We start from the raw sequence: 22,993 nt of genomic DNA on the forward strand, positions 1-22,993 counted from the left end.
GAACGACCCCCTTCTCCCTGTGCAACTTCACAAGAATGTAGGAATCAAAGGATGCATTTATTTCATGTATGAGACATCCGTGCTTTCTTTTTAAGCTTTTAAGAACTGTTTTATATAAAATTAAAATCGGAAATTAATGCAGTTCTTCTGCAAACAGGCTTCCATAACCCTGCGCTCCTTCTGGCTGACAGCACAGGCATACCTAAAATCCACGGGAAGTGATCGGACTCCCACGCCAGCATCGCTGGCCGTTTGGGCTCTTAGCTCCTCTGCGGTCAGAAGGCAGTGAAGGCGGTACAGTATGCTAGGGAGACAGACTGCTTTTCTCCACAGTGATGCAGGAATCGGATGTATAGCACAGAGCTCTGGAACCAGGATCTTTGAAGAAGCAAAAATGTGGACAAATATAAAGCAAACACACAAAAGAATAAAAAATTAAAGACCAGTTTCACTAATGGATAAAGATGAAAATCATGAATATTAATAAAGTCTTACTTCTAAAAACAATCCCTTTTAAGGCTTAAGGCTTAAGGCTGAATGGGATTTAATCTAGGATTTATAAGGATGACTCGAATTTTGCCAATAGACCAAGTATCAAAGGAAACCCATCATATTTCCAAAAAGCCATTCAAATACAGGTTCACACACGGTATTAGCTAAAACATGACAAAGCCTAAGTGTTGGGGATCTTCCAGAAACTTCCTAAGTCACTCAGTTCAACCTGCTGATAAAGAAGTCAAACTTAACGTTTCAAAATAGTAAATGATGCTAGAGTAATAGTGAACACATTACCTGTTTATTCTGCAGACTTTCCCACTTGGCTTTTCTCTTCTCAGCACTGCTTAGAGGAAGGGCTTTCCCCTTCTGATTCAAATGGCGAGGTGTCAAAAGATTCAGTCTATAAGAATTTCAAAATATTTTTATCAAACAAAAAGAAGTATCCCCCCCCACCCCACCCCGACCCTTCACAGGGGTTCTCTAGCTCAGTGTGCCTACAAATCACCTGAAGAGCTCATTTAAACTGAGGACTCCTGGACCCCACCCTGGGCAGTTCTCTGTGCAAAGAATCTCCCGGTTTCAGAGTTGACAGGCAGGCAGTGGGACAGTGACCCCCCTATGGTTGTCTGCCGACCTCTGCAAATAGTGCCTCAGGTGACAGTCAAATGCCATCTCTGAAACCCCTTACCTCGAAGATGTGTGGTCCACATCCAGCAGTGGCTGGTTGAGATTGGTCAGATCAAGGTTATACTTTGTTTTATAATATTCTGCAAAGGTTTCATACTCAGGGGAAGGAAATTTACTCAGTGGGGTAAGATCAGTGTATACATCAGCTACATAAAATCGATGAGGCTGATCAAAATTACGGTATCTAAAAAAGAAAAACAATACACTTGAGGCAACTATTCTCAACGCATGTTTTTAATATGAAAATGCAAATTATGATTTTAAAGTTCAAAGGTTGAAAACAAATAGCGCTGATGAACACTTCAATTCCAAATAATATATTTTAAGTGGGTGTCAGATGAAAATTATGTTTATATTAAGTAAAAATCGCTTCTCCATTCCGCCCTACGTTACGGTTAACCTCATTCTAAAGATCTCTGATCACTCTGATTAACACATAAAAGCTACATGGCACCTTTAACTCTCTCTTAGTTTCACTAATATATACGGGGCAGAACACTTTCAACATCCTACCAACTGAGTGAGCAAGCACTCTGCATTACAAACATGCTGAACGTGAAAGGTGCCTGCCACATAAATGCATGAAGGCACCACTCATGGTAGTAACAGTCTGATGGCAGCTACCATTTAAAACAGGACTTTAAGGGGTGCCTGGGTGGCTCAGCCGGTTAAGCGTCGGACTTCGGCTCAGGTCATGAGCTCACAGTTCGTGGGTTCGAGCCCCGCGTCGGGCTCTGTGCTGACAGCTCGGAGCCTGGAGCCTGCTTCGGATTCTGTGTCTCCCTCTCTCTCTGCCCATCCCCTGCTAGCTAGCACTCTCTGTCTCTCAAAAATGAATAATAACAAAGTCAAAAAAGTTTTTAAATATGATTTTAAGTTGCAAAGAAGAAAAAACAGAAATCAGGAAAGACCGAATTACAGCCAGTACTCTAATTTTATGAAAGGTTCCTATATTTAAATTTATTGCTCAGAAACTATCCCCTAAATTCTTACAAAATAAGAAAAAAAGCATCCTGATTTACTACTTCATTGCATTTAATACCATTATTCCCTATAAGAAGTTTAAGAAGCTATTGTTTACAATCAAATTCTTTAAGACTTTGGGGATTAAAACAAGGAAGATTTTGGGGTGCCCGGGTGGCTCAGTCAGTAAGCATCCGACTTCAGCTCAGGTCATGATCTCACGGTTCGCGGGTCTGAGCTCTGGGTTGGACTCCACGTTGACAGCTCAGAGCCTGCTTGGGATTCTCCCTCCCTTCCTCCCTCTCTCCCTCTCTCCCTCCCCTCGTTCTCTCCTTCCCCTCATTCTCTAAGAAATAAATAAACTGGAAAAATAAGACGAAGATTTTAAGAAAGCCTTTCAACAGCATGTAGATGATCTGAACTTCACAAAATCAAACCCCTCCACCCACAGCGTTCGAGGTGTGGTTTCTCACAAGAGGAAGTCAGCTAGGGAGAACAGGCCCCACCAGGAAGAGACACCTACGCTTCCCAGGAGATGCATCAACGCCACGGCCCCCCTGGGTTTCCACGCGAGGGAGCGACTCTCCCAAAACAAAGTGCCACCCCCGCGCGGCGCTCCGCTTAGACACTCACCTCGGAATGATGACTGCGTCCTGGTAATCTTCTAATTTAAAAACAAAGGGTGTTTCTTTTGAATACTTTGTGCTGGGAATGCCTATGCGAGCTTCAGATTTCTCAATATCTTCCATGAATTTAAAGTCAATGTCCAAAGTGCTGGAGTCATTCACTTAGGGAAGGAAAAGACTCTTTAGCTCATTAAAACAGAATACGGGTGGGATTCTTACTTAAGCTACGTATCCGAGTAGGTGTCTAATTTGGAGTGGTCTCTAGTAAGAGATTTCTCTAGCGGCCACCATAAACTAACGTTACGCAAGCCTCCCTTTTCCAGCTAGTATCGGCCAACACGTCAGAGTCCGGGCCCTTCTTACCAACGTTAAGAGGTAGAACACAGTATGCTGAATCAGCGTCTGTGGGTTTAAATTCTAGTGCAGGTTTTTCAAGCCGAAGAATATGAGAGAATATATACTGGTGAAGTCTTGTGATCAACTCAAGCATTTGGAGAGACAACGTGAAACCAGACTTCTTCAACTCAATGGATATGGTAACCTCTCCGGAGCGCGTGTACACAGGAAAGTGCGGGATCTTAGCAAAAAGAAAAATCAAGCATCCCCAGAGTTAACAGGTATTTTATTCCATCACAAATATTTCATTTCAGAGGGGGAACGACGCTGTCAATCCGGGGAACAGAAGGGACACCTTGATTTTTAAGTAGCAAACATTCTGAGGTAACGAGAGATAGCTTTAGCCGTTCCCTCTTATCGATAGCAGTCCTAAAGAGCTGTCTACCTGAGGTATGGGTTTGGCCGTCAGTATTCCAAAGCATCTCGTGGTGTCCTCAGGGGGATAGAGCTTCCGCCTTCTGAAGTTGAGTTCATCAGGTAAGGGTGTCGTCAGAACCATTCCTATCACATACAGGTAACAGGGCTGATCGGGTTTGGGATAGCTATCCCTCAAACATTCCGGAATCTAAAATTAGAAAGAAAACTTAAGCAAGGGTGACAGCCTCTTGTCCAGACACTGGCAAACAAACAAACAAACAAATTTACTTGCAGCTTTCCTAAAAGCTGATGAGAAAAAGGGAAGCAAACACCCAGGGCAGGAGGCCTCATTCCTTAACTCTGGGGGACAGCCAGCGCTGCTCAGGCCTGGGCTCTGGTGGCCCATGGTCACCTCCCTCATAATGCACTGCTGACTCTAACACCAAAACTTTATAAAAACGACCAAACCCTGTAGGGCATTTTCTTAGAAACGCTCTTCATTTCAGCTCTTTCTTTTGATCAGAGAACTCTTCCTTGCGGCTTTTAGTCTTTACTCACTGCAGAATATCAGAAAACATGCAAAATTTTACAAGTCCCATGTAACTGTATTGCTCAGATATCACCTCTACTATTAACTTTTTGACAGACTGCATCATCTTCCAGATGTTTTCCTGTGTGCACACGTGGATCAACATACACACACACGTGTGCTTCATCACCCACGGAATGACACAACAAAGACTGTCGTCACCTTATTTCTTTTATCTCCAATTCCTACAATGAGAACATCTTTCTTGGTCAATACAGATCTGTATCATTTTTAATGGCTATGTAGTTATAGGAGTAAAATGCAGTTTAACGAGCCTGAGACTGTTTCCAAGCTCTCAGTAGTCACACAACCCTACGCAACAGAGTCGTGAAGTTTCTGAGGCTCAGGGGCATAAATTGCATCTGTAGTTAAAAGGCACAGAAATACTGGTGAGGAGACAGGGTTATCAGAATGCCAGATAATCCAGAATGTATCTTCTGATTAAAACTTATTACGACTGACGACCTTTGTCACAGGAAACAAGCCCAGTGGTCTCCGGGGTAAATGTCGAGTAGGAAGACAGAGAAGCAAACCCTTGAGGAAAACTGAGGGAAACAAGCATTTCAGGGAACGGGTTAATATTCATAATTTTTAAACAACTGACATGATTTTGAATCTTGAAAATGCTCAGCTGAGTGAAAACCTTCTAAAAAGTAAAATGCTCAACAGCACTGCAAAAATAAAACAGAAGAACCATACTTCTAGGCTAGGATGAAAAATACACAGCAAAATTTTGCTTTTGTTTGCAATTCTTTTTTTTTTTTTTTTTTATGTTTATTTTTGAGAGTGAAAGAGACAGAGTGTGAGCGGGGGAGGGCAGACAGAGAGGGAGACAACAGAATCCAAAGCAGGCCCCAGGCTCCGAGCTGTCAGCACAGAGCCCGACATGGGGCTTGAACCCACGAACCGTGAGATCATGACCTGAGCCCAAGTCGGACGCTCAACTGACTGAGCCACCCAGGCGCCCCTGTTTGTAATTCTTATGGGGGAAAAATCTTAACAAGTATTTTTTCAATAAGACCTTCAGTCCAGTACGGCTCTGCCCGGAAGTCAGACTCAGGGACGTCTTAGCACATGAATCCTGCCAGGATGCCACAGAGTTAGCCAGACACGGCACGCTGGCGGAACTGGCTTTGACCGCAGGCGGGCCACATCCTGGCTCCCGACAAATCCTTGAGCGCCCGCACCTTGAGCGGGCACCCTTCCACCTGACTATCTTATCGTGCAAATCCTCTCTTGTCTTAGTCCTGAATGCAAATGAGGCCAACGTCTTCCTGCTAAAGGGAATGAAACAAAAAACACCTCTCTAAAGGGAATGAACTCATTCTGGATAGAATTTGACAAATGAGGCCAAACTCCTTTTGAGGAGAAATACAAAAGCAATGTCCTAAGTGGGAAAGAGCACAGAGCGCACACGGGAACGAGGAGGGGCTGGCTGATCTGGCAGAAGCTGTGATGGGAGGAAGCGAGCTGAGATCCCAAGCGGGCCAAATTACGAGGCCTGGGAAGCCAAGCAGGGGAATGCAGATTTGAGGTAGCAGGAAATAAAAAGTCAGAAAGGCTAGATTCATATGCAGTTCTAACCGATACTAACTGCCTTTGGGTAGCACTGTCTTCGCTTTGTGGAACCTGGTCTTCCTGGAACGCTGGTCTCTTCTTCGTCATGTAAATCGAGCTCTTCTTCATATTTAACCGTCTCTTTCCCAACTGGCATCAAATGGTCATCCAGTTCACCTAGGAAATGTACCGAGAATTAACATAAACAATCCGGATTTTGCCTCTAATAAGTAAATAATCCAGAGCGGCACGATATTAGAAAGCAACGGGAAGGGGGGTGAAAACTAAAGCAGCTTTGCTTTAATAGCACAGCGTAATCGGACGTGATGCTTCAGGGAGGCTATTTTGGCGCTCATAAAAGTCAACATGAGCAGGATTACCAACTCTGCTCCAAGATGCAGAAATAACGTCTAAACGAGGCACAGCACAGGGAGTATAGTGCAAGGTGCTGGAATAGCATTGTATGGTGACAGATGGCAGCTACACTTGCGGGGGGCACAGCATAACGTCCAGACTTGGGGAACCACCATGTCGTACGCCAGAAACTGATGTAACATCATGTGTTAACTACACTTCAATTAAAAAAAAAAAGTGTTTTTAAATGATGTCTGAACAGAGAAACAGCACTCTGTTTTACAAAGTCTATGGACAACAAGACTTCCCTTTTTTTTTAAGTGGATTAATTTGTAAACTAAACCGATCTGAGAAAACAACCCATTAAAACACAAACGCTCATGACTCAACAGTGACAAGAAGACCTTTATGTGTTGAAAAGGGGTCAGTAAAGGGAGCAAATACATTACAGGTATTCGCAGGGAAGCTGGGGCCTCAAAGTGGTACATGTCACGGGACCCTCACGTTACACCGTATTTACGTACGTACGTCCGCCTTCACCAGAGCACAAGGAGAACAGCGAGTTCAGAGGTCCTTGATGTGTTTTTGTTTTACAAGGGTTTCAACCTGAGTTTTATCTGCATGTGCTTTTCAATCACTCTTACCAATTTTGTGCAGTTTTTCACAGCAAATGAGAGCTACAACTCTTTCGGCCAATCGTATACAGCTCATTGGCGGACCCTGAAAGTAACAAAAAACATTTCCACTGTACATGAGCGTAGCTATCGATCATTAGCACATACGACTTCTAGGAAGCCTCTGCCCCAGCATCTTTAAAGCTGAACTTTACCAGAGTAAAGTTCTTCATTTTGAAAAATGCCAACAAGTTTGTTAAAACCCTGATTTCCACAGTTGAAATGGCCATTTTTAAAAGTCCTGCCCAGTAAAACCTAGATCAGCTATGATGGAGATCTGACAATTTTAATGAATACAGATTTCAGTAAGATTTTAACGTATCTTAGTCCGACTAATCTATGAAGAGGAAACAAACTAAAGATCTATCAAAATGTGACTGTAACATACACATTAACAGCACAAATTTTCGTATGTAAGAGAAATTAGTCATCCTGGAATATCTGGAAATCAGTACTGGGACCAAGCACAGCAGTTACACAGAGGCAGATTTTCGGGTGAACAACCAAACAACTACAAAAGCCCAAACATATTTAATAAATTCTGCTCCTGGAAGTATCGTAAGCCACAGCTGAGGGATTCGGTCAGAAACGCTGATACTAGTAAGATCTCAGAGGAAACTTTAGGGGTCATCTAGCTATACAGTCTGTTGAGGATCTGAATGTGCAGTTGACCACAAAAGAGACTTATAAACCTTCCCTGGAGAACAGATTTAAAGTGGGGCACCTGGGTGGCTCAGCCAGGGAGCATCAGACTTTGGCTTGGGTCACGATCTCATGGTTTGTGGATTCGAGCCCCGTGTCAGGCTCTCTGCTGTCAGTGCAGAGCCCACGTCAGGTCCCATCTCCCTCTCTCTGCCCCCATCCCCCGCACACTCTCTAAAATAAATGAACATTAAATAAAATTAAGAAAAAAAAAGATCTAAACCTAAGTTACCTATAACTTGCATTGGCGTAGAGAAGCTGAAAAAAAAAAAATCCATTAGTGACATATTTTCAAGGCACAATCATTTCTTTTTCTAAACTTACAACAATGGAGGCTCGAAGAGGTGAGTTAATTGGCAGATAAAGAGTTGAATAAAATGTACCATCAGGCAACTCTCGAGTTCTACATTTAGGAGCTAGATGAGTAAACGGATCACTTGGTAATCTAGCACAGTATCTGTGAAGAAAAAGAAATTCTGATGCTAAATCCACAACTGAGAAATAGGGGAAAAAAATCCGTTTTGGTAGTCATATCCTAAAGTTTAAGTTTTTATGTCCCTCTTCCCCTCTACTGGATTGGTACTGACACGGGAAGTGTGAGTTCCACTGCTTCCAACTTTCAGTAAGATGGAACAGTGCCGTCCAAAAGAATCGTCTGCCGTGACAGTCGGTGTCAACACTGTCCAACAGAGCAGCCACGGAGCACTTGGAATGCGGTGAGGACAGCTAGGAAACTCACTTCGAATTTTATTTAATTTTGATTAAAGTTAAAACTCGAATTTAAAAAGGCACGTCCAGGGCTACCATACCGCACAGAAAAATATTGTGCGGAATCCGTAAGGAGAACACACAGCCAGGGTTTGGTCCTTACTGTCTTATGTGCCCTGGCAAACTACCAGGCCCCGCCCAAGGAAGGCGTCAGAAGAGGCCGGAAGGACAGCCCGGTACTGACATATCACAAAGCATCAGAACAAGAAGACCGCCCCTGCCCTCCCACCACACCCCACGGCAGTACAAGGAGAGGGATACGGAGCAGGAAGCTAGCTTCAAGGGCACTGAGACTGAGCGAGGAGGGCGCTGGCTGGGACAGGAAGGTAATCCGGTGGGGGCAGGACTCACAAAAGGAGGGCAGCAGAATGAGCAGCTGCCCTGCAAGGTCATGACCCGTGCATTCGGGACACCCAAACACGGCGGCAGCCCTGCGAAGTAGGAGACTGCCTACCTTCAGGGATACTAAACATAATGTAACTATTTTGAGGACAATGGGAGTCCTATCTCTCACTATGGAAGAAGCCAGAAACAAAGATGGAAAAGAGGAAAGCTAGAATGAACCCTGTGGTGTCATGGTGAAAGTGGACGTAACAACATAAAGGTAGTCAGGTATGCAAATAAATACAGCTATAAATGTGCATGTGAATACACACACACACACACACACACACACACACACACACACACGTAGTTTCTAGCTCTGTCGACTAAGGAGCCTGAGAGTAGCAATACTCCAGAGGCAATGAACACACTTAGTACTCAGACTTTGGTTTCTAAACACCACTCATCTGCCACTAAAAAAAACCAGAAGCTTTTGGAGAAACAGCCAATATCTAGGCTGGGGCAAGGAAAATAGGAGTTAAATCTAGAACATCTTAGTGTGCCATAAAATAAGGAAGTGACCAAAGAACAATGGTGATGTAAAAAAGACTAGCTTGAAGGGGCTTCCACGGCCAAATCTGAGAGAACTGTAACATCAAAACAAATAATAAATGATAGTGAACAGAATATAACCCACTCAATAAAACAGAAGTCCCTCAGTTTGTATTAGATAAAAACATTAATAAATAAAAAGAATAAATGAGTGGAGAAAAGAGAAAGCTCTTCGTCACGGCAGAATGCCAGCAAACAGAACAGTGGAATCAGAAAATCACCATTCTGCAGATGCCGCAGCAATGATCAATTCAGGCCAGAAATATCAATGGATACTTAAACTAATGGGTGAAACCAGGAAGAGGAATAAATTTTACATGGTCTTAAACCACCTCCCCATGAACTACACACACTATGGAGGGAGAAAAGGCAACTTTACGACAGAGGAAGCTGGCAGACCTTCTGGAAGTGATCAGGAGCCACCACCACCAGTAAGAGCACAAATCGACACTGAGCGCGCCCGGCGGGACGGGATGGGAACAGAGCATCCCTTCTGTGATGTGCCGGCTCCAGTGCACAACCTGGGGCTCAACGTCGGAAAGAGCAGATAAAGCCACGCTGAGAGACGGCCTACAAAATGGCTGGCCTGTAAGCTTCAAACGTTTCAAGGTCATTAAAGTCAAGGAAACTGAAGAGTAATTCCAGGCTGAAGGAGACTGGAGAGATGAGAAAAACACACACAACTCCTGATCCTGGATTGGATCCTCTCCCTACCCAAAACATTCTCGCGAAACCTGAATGGGTCTCTCTGGGTGGGGGGCGTATGAGAGTTCTCTGCAGTATCCCTGCAACATTTTAAAGTGTGAAATGGTTTCAAATTAAAGAGTTAAAAAAAAAAAATCTTATGTCGGTTGCTGCTTTATTTTGCCTCTGCACAGAAACTTATCCTGATACATAATCTAGGCATGTAGCTGCTTTTCTTAGTTCTTGGAAAGGTTATTACCAATTCTGGACAAAGTAAATTAGCCCATGATCAGAAATACAAGTTAATGTATCGTCATCTTGTAATATCGCAGCTAATGGAAAATTCAACATCCCTCAACGTTCATGGCACGAGATTTTTCAGGATTAAAAAAAAAAATTCAGTGAGCAAGGTAAAATTAAATTAAATCTAATTAAAAGAAGCATCCCTTGGGGCACCTGGGTGGCTCAGGCAGTTGAGCGTCCTACGTGAGCTCAGGTCGTGATCTCATAGTTCGTGAGTTAGAGCCCTGCGTCAGGCCCCACGCTGACAGTTCGGGGCCTGCTTGGGATTCTCTCTCTCTCATCTCTCTCTGCCCCCCTCCAACTTGTGCCTTCTCTCGCTCTCAAGATAAATAAATAAACTTAAAAAAAATCATGCCTTCATTAAGTCAGCCTTCCAACAAAACCTAAACATTTATCACCGTGCAATACAGTTTTTACCTTTTGACCAAAAAGGAGCATGAGTGGAAAAAAGCAACTTCTTTTCTTTCTCTCACCAAAATATTACAAGCCACAAATGCAAAGACTGGTGATTGTCTGCAACAGGTAAACACTACAATACTCGCAGGTTTAGACCTAAGCCTTGTAACACTCCTAGGTTTTCCACGCAAGTGACTTCATATCATACCTGTTGATGTGTCCAATGGCCGTGTTGATCGTGACTCGCGGACCACCATCATCGGGCCTCAACACATATGGCGGGAACACATCGTCATCATCCACAACAGGTTCAACGTCAGTCTCACCCGCATCAACGGACTTGGAACACTTGTTTCTCAAGATCTGGACGTTGTAAAAACAGACTTTACGAGGAGAACAAATGCCGTGTTGCCCTATGTCAGTTGTCTGCCTCTGCACCTACGGAAAAAGCTCTCTTGACGTGCAACAGCGCTCTCTCCTAAACCTGCTTCAGAATTCCAAAGTCACCTGATGCAGAAACTCCCTCCCGGAGCACTCCCCCCGCCCCAGCTCCAACCGTGGAGACACTCACCGCACGTGCACAAGGTTTGCACGGTACCGTATCTACACACACACGCGCACACACACACGGGCTGTGTCATCACCCTGTGACGGCTCCACAACTCAGCCCCTCAACTGGGACTGCAGCGCCCACACCAACAGGACACACTTTCCAGGCATTTTTCCCCCACAATCCACAGGACCATTTTCACCGTGGGCTTTCAAACAGTTCGTAAAATACTGCTGGCTCTGTGGTTACTTGACTTTTCTTACAACGTACACACTGCACACCCTTGCTGAGACTACGCTCTGTAGGTAAAACTGCTTTTACCCATTTCTTTGCACATAAAAAAAAAAAAAACCAAAAACTTAAAGACACCCTACTGACTCTCGGAACTTACCTTTTCAATAGCTTTGTATGTTTTAAGGTCTTCTTCAAAACTTTTTATTTTGTCTGTATCTGCTAACATTATGTAATTAGAGATCGGTGCCCTTGCTCGTCCCTTAGATTGAACATAGGATCGATACTCTGTGGGTAAATCAAAACGAACCACCAAGTTGCATTTTGGTATGTCAACACCCTCTTCCACAATGCTTGTCGCAATAAGCAGGTTGGTCTCATGTGCTCGAAATTTCCTAAGTACCTGAAAAAAGTCCACCAAGAGAAGCAATTCTAAGAAATTTCCAAAGGAACGGTGCAGTACCAGTAAGTGAAAACTGCCGTTTCTGACACATGTGCAGAGAGACTCTGGTTTATTTTCAGCTGAGCACGACTCGAAAAATCAAAGTGCCCTTCTGCTGTACACAAGTATGCACGAGCCACAGAAAGCCTTCCGGGCGGAGAGGCTGGCTTCTTCAATGGCCAACACAGAATGCAGCCAACAGTGACCAAACGAATCCGCTTCTGGAGTCCTGCTGATACTCTGACCTCACATAGGGTATCTTCCGGCCGTGACACTGTGCCAACAGCCTCCCAAAGATGGCAAGACTCTTTCACTAGAATCCCTAAAACACTTGTAATTCAAAATGACAAGTAAGGCATTACTTACTTTCTGGCATCTCGGGACATTTTCGATTTAAGGAATCAGAACTACTCATTAAAAAAGGTAAGTGAACAATTTTTTATGTTAGATTTAAAATAACACCATTTCCCAATCTAGGAGAAGTTAAATTATAAAGGAAGCTGCCTTTTAAACAGATCTAGCATACCGGCTGTTAGACTCTCCAAACTTGGAATATTATCAAATAGCTACGGCATAGAAAACGAACGCCAACGTGAATTAGTCTACCTTGAAGTCAAATAACAAACTTCAAATAAAAACTTTTTGTTTGCCAGCCAGAGCACTATATTAGGTTTCCCATCTTTACAATGCTGTCTCCTATATTAAAATCTTAGAATGTATGAAAAACTTTAAGCCCAAATCTTTAAAACATAGCGTTATTTTTGAAGTATTCAAGGCAGAACTTTAAACGGAAAACAAAACACTTTATAGGAGAACAAATTCATTTTGTAGCTCAGTCATACACAGTCAACAGGAGTTACGGTTACACATGCTTTGTTTTTCTAGGAAATGCCATCAGTCCAATAAAGGAAAATGAAATGGTTGATGGTAATTAAGACCAAATTGATTTCCTAGACGGCTATTCTAATTCTGAACATATGAATCACCAAACAGCTACCTCATAGGAGACGGCTAGTCCATCTATGAGCAAGTATTCTATGCAACCGAAAATGCCGCCAAGCAACTATGAAGAAAGGGAGCTCCTATGAGCAGAGTTCGTGTGTGTGTGTGTGTGTACACATATATACATATGTATGCATATATGTCTACATACATATTGTGAAAATTGTTACTGTACAATTATTTCAACTTAAGTTACCTCTTCCTGTTTTCTGAATTCTGCTTCCATCTGTTTGTTACGAGGCTGATTCTTTCCAATGCCATGTCCAGTTATAAAATTGCTGCTGATGTAAGCCAGCTCTGGATCTTGTTTGCCAGCTTCCTTTATCAATCTGAGAAAATTACATACATTTGGAAGTTAAGCATTGCTGAGGGAGAAAAAAAAAACGTAAACTTTTTTGTTTGTGAGGTCTCCCTTCAAATGGAAATTACGTGTATTTTTTGCCAACATACCTAACAAAACGGGTCTTGGTGGTTTTTGTTTTTTGTTTTGTTTTGTTACATTTTGTTTTCAACTAGCTTAAACAGAAATCACTGCCACTCTTCACCGCGTCGATCTGTGGACCAAACACTTGTAACGCCAAATACAGGGCTGATTTCGCCTGCCGAACAAAATGGCCACAGTACGTCCAACTTTCTAATTTGGCAGTGAGGACTTATTAGGAATGTAGCCCAGTAGGGGACAGAGCTAGGCAGGGAGAAACATGGAATCCTCAAACATCTTGGCCTCAGGCCAGGACCTATCATGAAAAAGCCGCACACACTTCTCCGAAAGCTCAATGTTCTTCTCCACACACACACACACACACACACACACACACGCACACAACTTGCGGCTGCAGTCAAGCCCCTGTCTCTATGGCCAAACTTATGCAGAATGCGTACCAACACCCTGAGGCCAAGAGGGGATTGGGAGGCGGAGGCGAGGGAAACCTCATTCTCCGGCTACACGTACTAAGAGAGCTCCTGCTGTGTGCCAAACAGCATGGTTATTTTAATCTCACCACAACGCCCTGTATCACTGGAAGCAGAGCTCCAGGGCAACGGATGCCTGTCTGCTGAGGCGCGCCTCCAGGCCCAACACTTTCCTGCCCCCAGGCCGCTGACACCCCCCACCGCCCACCCCAGTTCTGCACAACAGAACGCGCCAGACTTCGGCACGGCAGTCGGTGCCAGAGCCCCCATCCCATCCTGTCACGGAAGACAGGCTCCCCAACTCGTCCCTCCTCCTGCCTGTTGCTCTGTATTAATCCAGAACGCCAGTAACCTAAAGCGGGCCTTCTGGTTGAGAGATGGAAGAAAGCTACAGGAGGGGGGTCACGTTACTCGGGGACAGAGGTTAACAGTTAGTGTTGCCATTACAGCTATTTTGGAAATATCCACATTCGAAAACTCAGCACGCGGGATAAATGGTTCCACACCTGACGTAAGTGATTCCAGATGGTTCTTCTGAAGTCATACGCATAGTATAAATTCCTAATAGAAAATTGCATTTTTAAGTCAAACCATTCTTTTTTTTTTTTTTTTTAAATACATGAAACAGACTAATATCAAAGAGCTGGAAGAAACCTTGAGTGGCCATCTAGAATATCTCCCTGCCTCCAGATCAGCCAAACACATGCATGTCTAGGTTAGTTTACACGTCTGTTCTACATTCAAATCAGAAACCTCCTTAATATGTTCCAAGCTTTGTTTAGTTATTGTAATAAGCTTACGATGTCAGTAACAGAAAGAAGCGTTACAGGCCAAGAAATCGCATGCCTGAAATACAAAATTTATTATCTTAGAAATAGGTACTTCCAAAGGATTGTGTATGCAAATAAGCATCAAGAGGTTAAAAAGTGCACTTCATGTCAGGCAGTAGGCAAAATAATTAATCCAGTCAGGCAAAGGATGTGTTTTACTTTGCCAACATGATCACGTTAGCAGATTTCAACGAGCTGAGAAGCAGAAGGCACTAAGAGTAAACGTATTTCTCCTACTGAAACTCACATCAATACTGCAGAGGACAGAAGAGACAATATGCACGTGAACAAACCCAATCTCTTGTAAGCAGTAATTAAACGCTATATACTTATGATGATGGTGTTTAGAGAGGAAACTTTATCAGATAAATGAGGGGATGCCTAATCACACTCCTCAGACAAAGCTATAGGCTTCCAGAGAAACGAGGATGGTCAGGGAGCTCACAAGTGAGTTACGCAAACTGCTGAGAGCCTTCGCCGTACCATGAACAGAGGCCACGAAGTCTTACTTGTTTCTTTTGAGTTTCACACTGAGTTTCTGTCAGCTGTCGCACAAGCAAGCGGTTCATTAAGCCCTGCTGCTCTCTAGTGCACACAGCTTCTCAAACTATCTGCAGCTAAGAACCAGTTATTTATTTTTTTCTAGTATCAAATCCATCAGAGAGCGGTATTTTTTGTCAACTTCCATGAAAATTTACTAAGAAAATGAAACAAATATTCAAGAGCCAATGGTCTTATATGCAGCAGACATCACTGTCAAAACTGAGAGTTTTTAGATGTTTGCTCTAAATCTCTGTACCTAGCTCACTCAGTTGGCACCAGCCCACATAATGCATTGTGTTACACGCATCGCCTCCCAGTTACATCAGAAACAGCATGGGCAGGGGCGCCTGGGTGGCTCAGTGGGCTGGGTGGCTGACTCTGGATTTTGGCTCGGGTCCTGATCTCAGTCTGTGAGATGGAGCCCCGCGTCAGGCTCTGTGCTGACAGTGCAGGGCTTGCTTGGGATATTGTCTCTCACTCTCTCTCTCAAGATAAAATAATAGACGTTAAAAAAAAACCAAACAAACAAAAAACGAAGCAGCATGGTCAGAAATAGGAAATATGTGCACTAGATTCAGAAAACTAGTAGAACTGTGATTTCACTAAGCTTGCAAATTTGTGCAGACAACCGTATGGGGAAAAAAATTCAAAGAAACAAACACATCGTTTGAAATGTCTGCCAAGTACTAAAATATGTGAACAATAGCTTTTAATAGTCTCCTTACGCCTTACATTTTTTTAACATGAACAAATCAAATGTAATTCCTCTGCGATTCCACCAAAAGAACCATCACCGATGGTTCTAGTATACAGACACTACGCGCCCTCAAACGTGTGCGCAGAGCACGTAAGAAAACGGCGCCTACTGTATCAGGTGATAAAACAGCCATTTTTACATACGTTAAGAGACAGAGAAGTAATTTCTATCCTACAAATGAAGATGCTGAGGCTTTAAAGAGTTAAATAACTTTCGGGTTGCTCGGGTGGCTCAGTCAGTTGAGCGTCCAACCCTTGATTTCAGCTCAGGTCATGGCCTCGCAGTTCGTGGGTCCGAGCCCCATGTTAGGCTTCGCACTATCAGTGTGGAATCTGCTTGGGATTCTCTCCCACTCTCTCTCTGCCCCTCTCCCCACGCATGTTTTCTCTCTCTCTCTCTCTCTCAAAATAATAAACACTTTTTGTAAAAGTTAAATAGCTTCCACAAAATACACATCTAAAAAAGTGAGTAGAAATAAAAGGAACTGGGGCTCATTGACGAAATGGCTGATCAACAACAGAAAGGATGAGGGCACGTTGAAGGGACACAGGAGCTGACCTCAAGGAGCCCCAACGGCTCAGAGCAGAACAACGAGAGCAACAAGGTAAATGACCAAACGTCAGGTTAAAGCCTGAAGTGCGAAACACACAAACGTGAGGGGCGCCCGGGCGGCTCAGTCCGTTGAGCGTCCGACTTGGGCTTGGGTCACGATTGCGCGGTTCGTGGGTTCGAGCCCCGTGTTGGGCTGTGCTGACGGCTTGGAGCCTGGAGTCTGCTTCGGATTCCGCTTCTCCCTCTCTCTCTGTCCCTCCCCTGCTCGTGCACTATCTCTCAAAAATGGATAAATGTTAAAAGAAAATATTTTTTATTTAAAAAAATTTTTTTAATGTTTATTTATTTTTGAGACAGAGAGGGACAGAGCATGAATGGGGGAGGGTCAGAGAGAGAGGGAGACACAGAATCTGAAGCAGGCTCCAGGCTCTGAGCCATCAGCAAAGAGCCTGACGTGGGGCTCGAACTCACGGACCGTGAGATCATGACCCGAGCCGAAGTCGGACGCTTAACCGACTGAGCCACCCAGGCGCCCCTAAAAGAAAATATTTAAAAAAATAAACGAGTCCACAGTGAGAAAAGAACCTAGGTCAATGAATATAAATAATAAATAGGATCAAAGAGAGAAGAAGTTTTCCTCACAGAAGAATTCCAATAATAAATGAATTGGCTTAGTGATCTGCTTCCACAGAATAAAGTAAGGAGAAAAAGAACACCTTCCAGGAGAAACCTGGCAAACACTACCATAACCACGTGACGAGGTTTCATGTCACTGGTGATGTCTCACGTCGATGACCATGAGTCCCCCTGATGCGATGTGATGAGAAGGGCACTTCATCTCTACAGTATTCTTCCATATCCTAAATCCCTATTTTAATCCTGAGAAAAACATCAGACAAATTCAAATTGAAAGCTAGTCTACAAACTACCTGGCCAGTACTCCTCAAGACTATCAAGGTCATCAGAAGCACGGAAAAAGAGAAAATACAAGAGACCAGTGGAGATCAGGGACACACAACTAGATGCAACATGCTACCTGGGATTAAGACGATGACACTAATGGGAAAACTGGTAAATGAAACTGAAGTCTGAAGTTTGGTTAACAGTAACGCACCAATGTTAGTTTCCTGGTTGGGCCAAATGTACACGATAATGTCAGATGTTAACAATGGATGGGGGAAGCCAACTAAAGGGGACAAGGGAGTTCTGTAATCTCTACAACTTTTCTGTAAACATTTAAGTTACTAGGGAGACAGAGGGAGAGGGGTAGAGAGAGGATGTAAACCCAGGCGTGTCAGATTCGATTGTCATACAAGACTAATAAATGACACAGTGAAAAGGGCCATATCTGCCTTATTTTGGGAGGATCACAAACGGAGTCTTCACTTCCTCATCTATGATACAGTTAATACATGCACCTTCCTTTCTCATGGAGTGTTGGAAAATTTAAAAATAGATCTAAAAGCGGGTCTCCTGGGTGGCTCAGTCGGTTGAGCGTCCAACCGGCTCAGGTCATGATCTTGCGGTCTGTGAGTTCGAGCCCCACGTCGGGCCCTGTGCTGACAGCTCAGAGCCCGGAGCCTGCTTCGGATTCTGCGTCTCCCTCTCTCTCTGCCCCTCCCCCACTCACACTGTATCTCTCTCTCTCAAAAATAAACGTTAGAAGAAAAAATTTTTAAATATATATCTAAAAGGTAAGTTAGAAACCAAGGTATCTGGGTGGCTCAGTCAGGTAAGCGTCCGACTCTTGGTTTCGGCTCAGGTCACGATCTCGCAGTTCATGGGTTCAAGCTCTGCACTGGGTTCTGTGCTGACAGTGCAGAGCCTGCCTGGGATTCTCTCTCTCCCTCTCTTTCTGCCCCTCCCTTGCTCTCACTCCCTGTCTCAAAAGATAAACTAAAAAAACAAAACAAAATTAAAGGTAAGTTATAAACCATAAAGCCCATACATAAGGCAAAAGGAAAAGTGTAATCCTAAGACTATACACGTGGCTACATTACACACAGAAGTAGCTATGATTCATTTTTTTCAATTAGGAGAGGACAAAACTGCCCATGTATCACAATAGCTTAGACTCCCATGAAACTATTCACTGAGGAAGGGTTTTCCTCCCATTAAACTGATGGAAGGAAAGAATGTGGATTTCAGGAAGTTTTTCTAAGCTTATTAAAAAGCTTACTGGAACAAGACCTCTATTGTATATTTCATTAGCTGCCCATAAAGTTGACTCTCAAACCGCTCTTGATTCATCATCCAACACTAAATTCCAGGCACTTTTCATGAAAGCTGATCACAATTAATCTGATCCTCAAAGCCAATAGGAAATAACTGATTGGTTTTTGATACACGGTTTCAGGCTAGTATTCCTGCAGTGAAAACTGGCACAGCTCTACATTGAAGAATTCACGTAGAGAAGAGGGAGAAGAAGAAAATGTACCCCATTTCTTCCAAGTCCCCTAAAGTGTATTTAACTCTTAAACCATCCTGTCTGGGGGCAGGGCTATAATGAAGCTTGGAGCTGACCCTTGAAATGCCTCTCCCCCATTCTAAGAAACAATCCTGACGGTCATGCGCTCCCTGGTCTGTGTCCCGGATGGTCTGCCCACTATAAAGCACTGGTTTTTAGTGTTCTGTGATGCCCAAGGGCATCATGATTGTAGAAGGATCTGGAAACTAGGAGGGAGGATATCAGGATTCTAGAACTGTCTCTGCCACTGCCTAGCAATTTCACTCGGAGCCAATCACTTTTCCTCCTGAGGCCCTTTCTTTTTTATAAAAATAAGTAGGCTGGATTAGATAGTCAATGAGTCCCTTTCCAACCTTAAACTTCGGATTCCAATGTAATTCACTACCTAACATTATTTTACTTTGTATTCATCATAAGGATCAGGCCCAATGACTATGAAAATTACCAGACTAAAAACCGCCAGATGACTACCCCAGAGTCCAATTTCTCATTACTCAAGTAAGTTTTCAAAGCCCCAAAACAGTGAGAAGCAGTTTGGGGTGGGGGGGGGGGGGGGGGGGGCGGAAATCCCAAATTACCACAGGAACCAAAGCCGAATTTCTCCTCAGAGATCACTACTTCTGGAACTGGCTCTTAGAGATCAGCTCTGGCCAGTTAATGGATCTCAGAGAGAAACAGATCGTCGTCTGATTGTCTGAAGCACAAAATAAGGCCCCTTTCTGGCCCTTTGATACCACAGCATCTGTACACAAACCAGGAAGAACCACACGTTACCAGACCGTCTGACACAGATCTGGAGTACCGCTCCCTGGCTGGGCCGACGTCCAGGAAGAATCAACTTCTGGCAAAGAGGAGGGGGGAGACGGGCATCCACGGCCTAGTCTGGATGCAGGGTCATCCTTTGCCAATATTCTCAGAATGCTTCCCCAACATTTTTATTTTCTTCTGAGTCTATGAACCAAGCCAAAGTGCAAACCCAGTTCTCAACTTTTTCCACCGCGGATCTGCAACCCTGAATCGACATTTGTCAGGAGGAAAAAGCTAACAGCAGCAGCAGCAACAAAATAACCACGATGATTCCCCGGCAAAATTTATCCTCCAACTACGTGAAGGGGAAAGCCTGGTGTGAAATGCTCAACACAAAGCCTGACACACAGTCACGGGTGAACTATCTGAACTGCATCTGACAACTAAACGGGAGACAAAAAGTGTTTCACTGTAACGTCACGGAAGTTTCCCATACTCGCTCTCTGTGTCAAACGGGTCACGACCGATGGACATCCTTCAAGAAAAAAAAAATCTCCGGTCATGTCAGACCCAGCCTTTCGGGAACACGACAGTCACACGCAAGTCCCCCGCCCCCGTCGATGCCGGTACAGCATCGCACACGACCCATGACGGTATTGAGTGAAGGCCACCGACCTGGGCCTTCCGCCAGTCTCAGAGCGATTAGAGAGCATCCCTTCAGCAAGCCAAAAGCTGCCTCGCTCCACTACGGGAAGAGCCGCTAATCTCGGACGTTTATTTACCTGTTTAAGACAACTGCTGTGTATCTTCTTTCCACAAAAATGATCCCGCATAAGATGTTGGTGAACGGAGACGGGAAATTGGTCTCCGGCTTCTCTTTTTCTTCGATCTCTTCGTCCTCGTCATCATCCTCAGAATCACTCCAGGACACGTAATTATCCTGATTCCTGTTATTATACCACTCGACGCTCTCGAACTGCTGCCGCTCATATGGTTTGTACTTGCGCAAGATTTCGAGCAGTTTTATTACTTTAGGAGTTACAAATTTCAGGTCAAGTGAGGCAGGAGAGAAGTGCTCTTCACATAGTGCATGGATTTTCCTTAGGAAGGTGTCTGTAAACAATAGAAATTTCCTGTGCAGCTCCTCTTGCTCGTGTTTGATGTACTTCTGCAGTTCCCGGACCATCATCCCGGCGACCTTATCTGCACACCAGGGGCCCAGGACCACCAATACGGCACGACAGTCTGACAGTATCTACAGGACAACAGAAAGAGCCAAATGCTGAACGGTAACATCACGCAGCGTTTTCACGCACGGTTCAAGTGGGACCTTCAAAATACATTCACCCCACTCATCCAGACACTGAGGCCAGGGCCCCAAGGTTGAGGGGGGCGGCCGGTGGGCTTTTCAGTCTCTACTTTTTCATGTATGTGTATGCCCAGAACCATCCTTTTGTCTTCCCCAGAAAAGGTAATCATTAACAGAATATAAAAGATGCACCCGTATAAGGTTAATAAAATTTAATTTCAGGTCTGTTGTTACAAGTAAAACGGAATCACTGACTTCCAGGTAGATATGCAAGGTGAATTATGTAGCAGAGCAATTTTCTTTGAGGCGTCAGACAAGAGCAAGAGAATTTTCCTTGCACTTTATGCCCAGAGAGCCACATCTTCTGCTCTTAGCTCAGAGTGGAATATAAATCCCTAACGAGGCTGTAACTGAGGGACTGCCGGGTCTGCGGGCCAGTAAAAGGCAAACTGGGTTGAATGCAGACTTAATGAGAAATCAAGGGCTGAGAAGAGTCTAAGCACGGCTGCTCCAGAAAAAAATCAGCAGGAGAGAAATCTGGACTCCGACGTAACAGCGTTATTTCACAAAAGGTTTGTGGGGCGCCTGGGTGGCTCAGGTGGTTGAGCGACCGACTTCGGCTCAGGTCATGATCTCGCAGTCTGTGAGTTCGAGCCCCGCATCGGGCTCTGTGCTGACAGCATGGAGCTAGGAGCCTGCTTCGGATTCTGTGTCTCCCCGTTTCTCTGGCCCTCCCCTGCTCATGTTCTGCGTGTCTCTCTCTCTCTCTCAATAATAAACAAACGTTAAACAAAAAAATTAAAAAAAAAAATGGTTTGCAAAGTCCTAGGATGATGGTTCTCAAACTTCAATGCATCGGGATACCTGGAGAACTTGTCACGTCTCAGCCAGCTGAACCCCTCCCCTGAGCTTCAGCTTCAGCAGGTAAAGGATGGGTCCCTAATCTGTTTTAACAAGTCCTAGGGGGACGCTGACACTGCCGATCTGGAGTCCACACTCTGAGAACCACTGATCAAAAAGGATCTCCTCCCAAAGCTGTACCACTCAGGAGCGATGGGCTCAGACCCAGTTACACACGGGTAACAGCAGAAGAATTCGTTCAGCCCGAGGGTCTGACTAACTCATCTGACCCAACAACGGACCCCAACCCACCTCCTTGTTTTCCTTTTTCCAACCTATTTCCTGAAACCAAGGAGGTTGACGTTTAATAATGTCAGGTGACCATGAACTCAACCCGGTATGATCTGTTCCATGAAAAAAGTCCAGGAATAAGAAGACGAGTCCTTGAACTAAAACATACCAACAGCCTCATGAGAAGCACACTGTCGTTTCGACAGGAAAACTCAACTCGTACTTTCTCTACTTACTTGTACACGCTTACCTGCTTAGAAATTGAAGTCGAATCTCTCTCTTTCGAACGCACAGATATGTTACAGTCGTTGATAAAGTTCAGTGCCTCCTCCAGCTCCAGCAGCAGCCTGCCGTAGAGGCCACTTCGGTCCGTGAACGGCCCACAGTCCACCACAATCTCACACGGTTGAGAAGTGTATCTGTAACGAAACAACGGGTGTCACTGCCACAGTGAACTCACTCCCGCACTACGATCCCCGAATATGTGTCTACACCCTGGGATCACAGGCAGGCTCGCAGTGGTCTTCCTCCCAGGGCGCTCACTTTCAGATGTGCTACGCTTGCTCAGGAGGGCTCTAGGAGTGACTGTCTAGAGCCCACGTTCAAAGAATTCTGTGAGTCTTATCATGACCTTATTACCCCAGGGTTTGTAGGTTTAGACTTTCAGCTTTTGCCTCTTTGGGCATCGAGATACTCAAACAACTCAATAATGATTACTTCTCAGACACAGAAATAGGGACGGGGGCGGATCATAGAGGGAAAATGCTATCATTGAATCTATCCACCTCCACACTACTCGAAACTCTTAGCATCTGCAAATTCAACTTTATTTTAATGTGTTTTTACCATATCCTTGTAAGGAAAACTCACCTAACTTTGAACCGATTATGGTATCATCCTTGGATCTCTTATGCCTTTATGAACTAGGACAACGAGAACAGCACATAATATTCGAAAATACTAACAATGACTGGGGCGCCTGGGTGGCTCAGTCGCTTAAGCGTCCGACTTCGGCCCAGGTCATGATCTC

At 44.4% G+C, this 22,993-nt stretch overlaps 1 protein-coding gene across 4 annotated transcripts in view; it reads right to left on the bottom strand.

Annotated features, from left to right (window-relative positions):
• Positions 1 to 22,993, bottom strand: part of DICER1 (dicer 1, ribonuclease III) — a 70,381-nt gene that overhangs the window by 15,661 nt on the left and 31,727 nt on the right. For all 4 annotated transcript variants that reach the window (XM_042944208.1, XM_042944206.1, XM_042944205.1 and 1 more), the window contains 14 exons: positions 22,214 to 22,382; positions 20,306 to 20,778; positions 12,912 to 13,044; positions 11,432 to 11,674; positions 10,699 to 10,853; positions 7,728 to 7,860; positions 6,672 to 6,747; positions 5,711 to 5,850; positions 3,556 to 3,735; positions 3,138 to 3,351; positions 2,782 to 2,935; positions 1,187 to 1,369; positions 793 to 898; positions 203 to 378 (listed from right to left, as the gene is read on the bottom strand). In XM_042944208.1, the coding sequence (XP_042800142.1) occupies positions 203 to 378; positions 793 to 898; positions 1,187 to 1,369; positions 2,782 to 2,935; positions 3,138 to 3,351; positions 3,556 to 3,735; positions 5,711 to 5,850; positions 6,672 to 6,747; positions 7,728 to 7,860; positions 10,699 to 10,853; positions 11,432 to 11,674; positions 12,912 to 13,044; positions 20,306 to 20,778; positions 22,214 to 22,382 (2,535 nt within the window). The remainder of the gene's footprint in view (positions 1 to 202; positions 379 to 792; positions 899 to 1,186; positions 1,370 to 2,781; positions 2,936 to 3,137; positions 3,352 to 3,555; positions 3,736 to 5,710; positions 5,851 to 6,671; positions 6,748 to 7,727; positions 7,861 to 10,698; positions 10,854 to 11,431; positions 11,675 to 12,911; positions 13,045 to 20,305; positions 20,779 to 22,213; positions 22,383 to 22,993) is intronic.

This window comes from Panthera leo, chromosome B3 (genome assembly GCF_018350215.1).
Source record: "Panthera leo isolate Ple1 chromosome B3, P.leo_Ple1_pat1.1, whole genome shotgun sequence".
Taxonomy (NCBI): Eukaryota; Metazoa; Chordata; class Mammalia; order Carnivora; family Felidae; genus Panthera; species Panthera leo.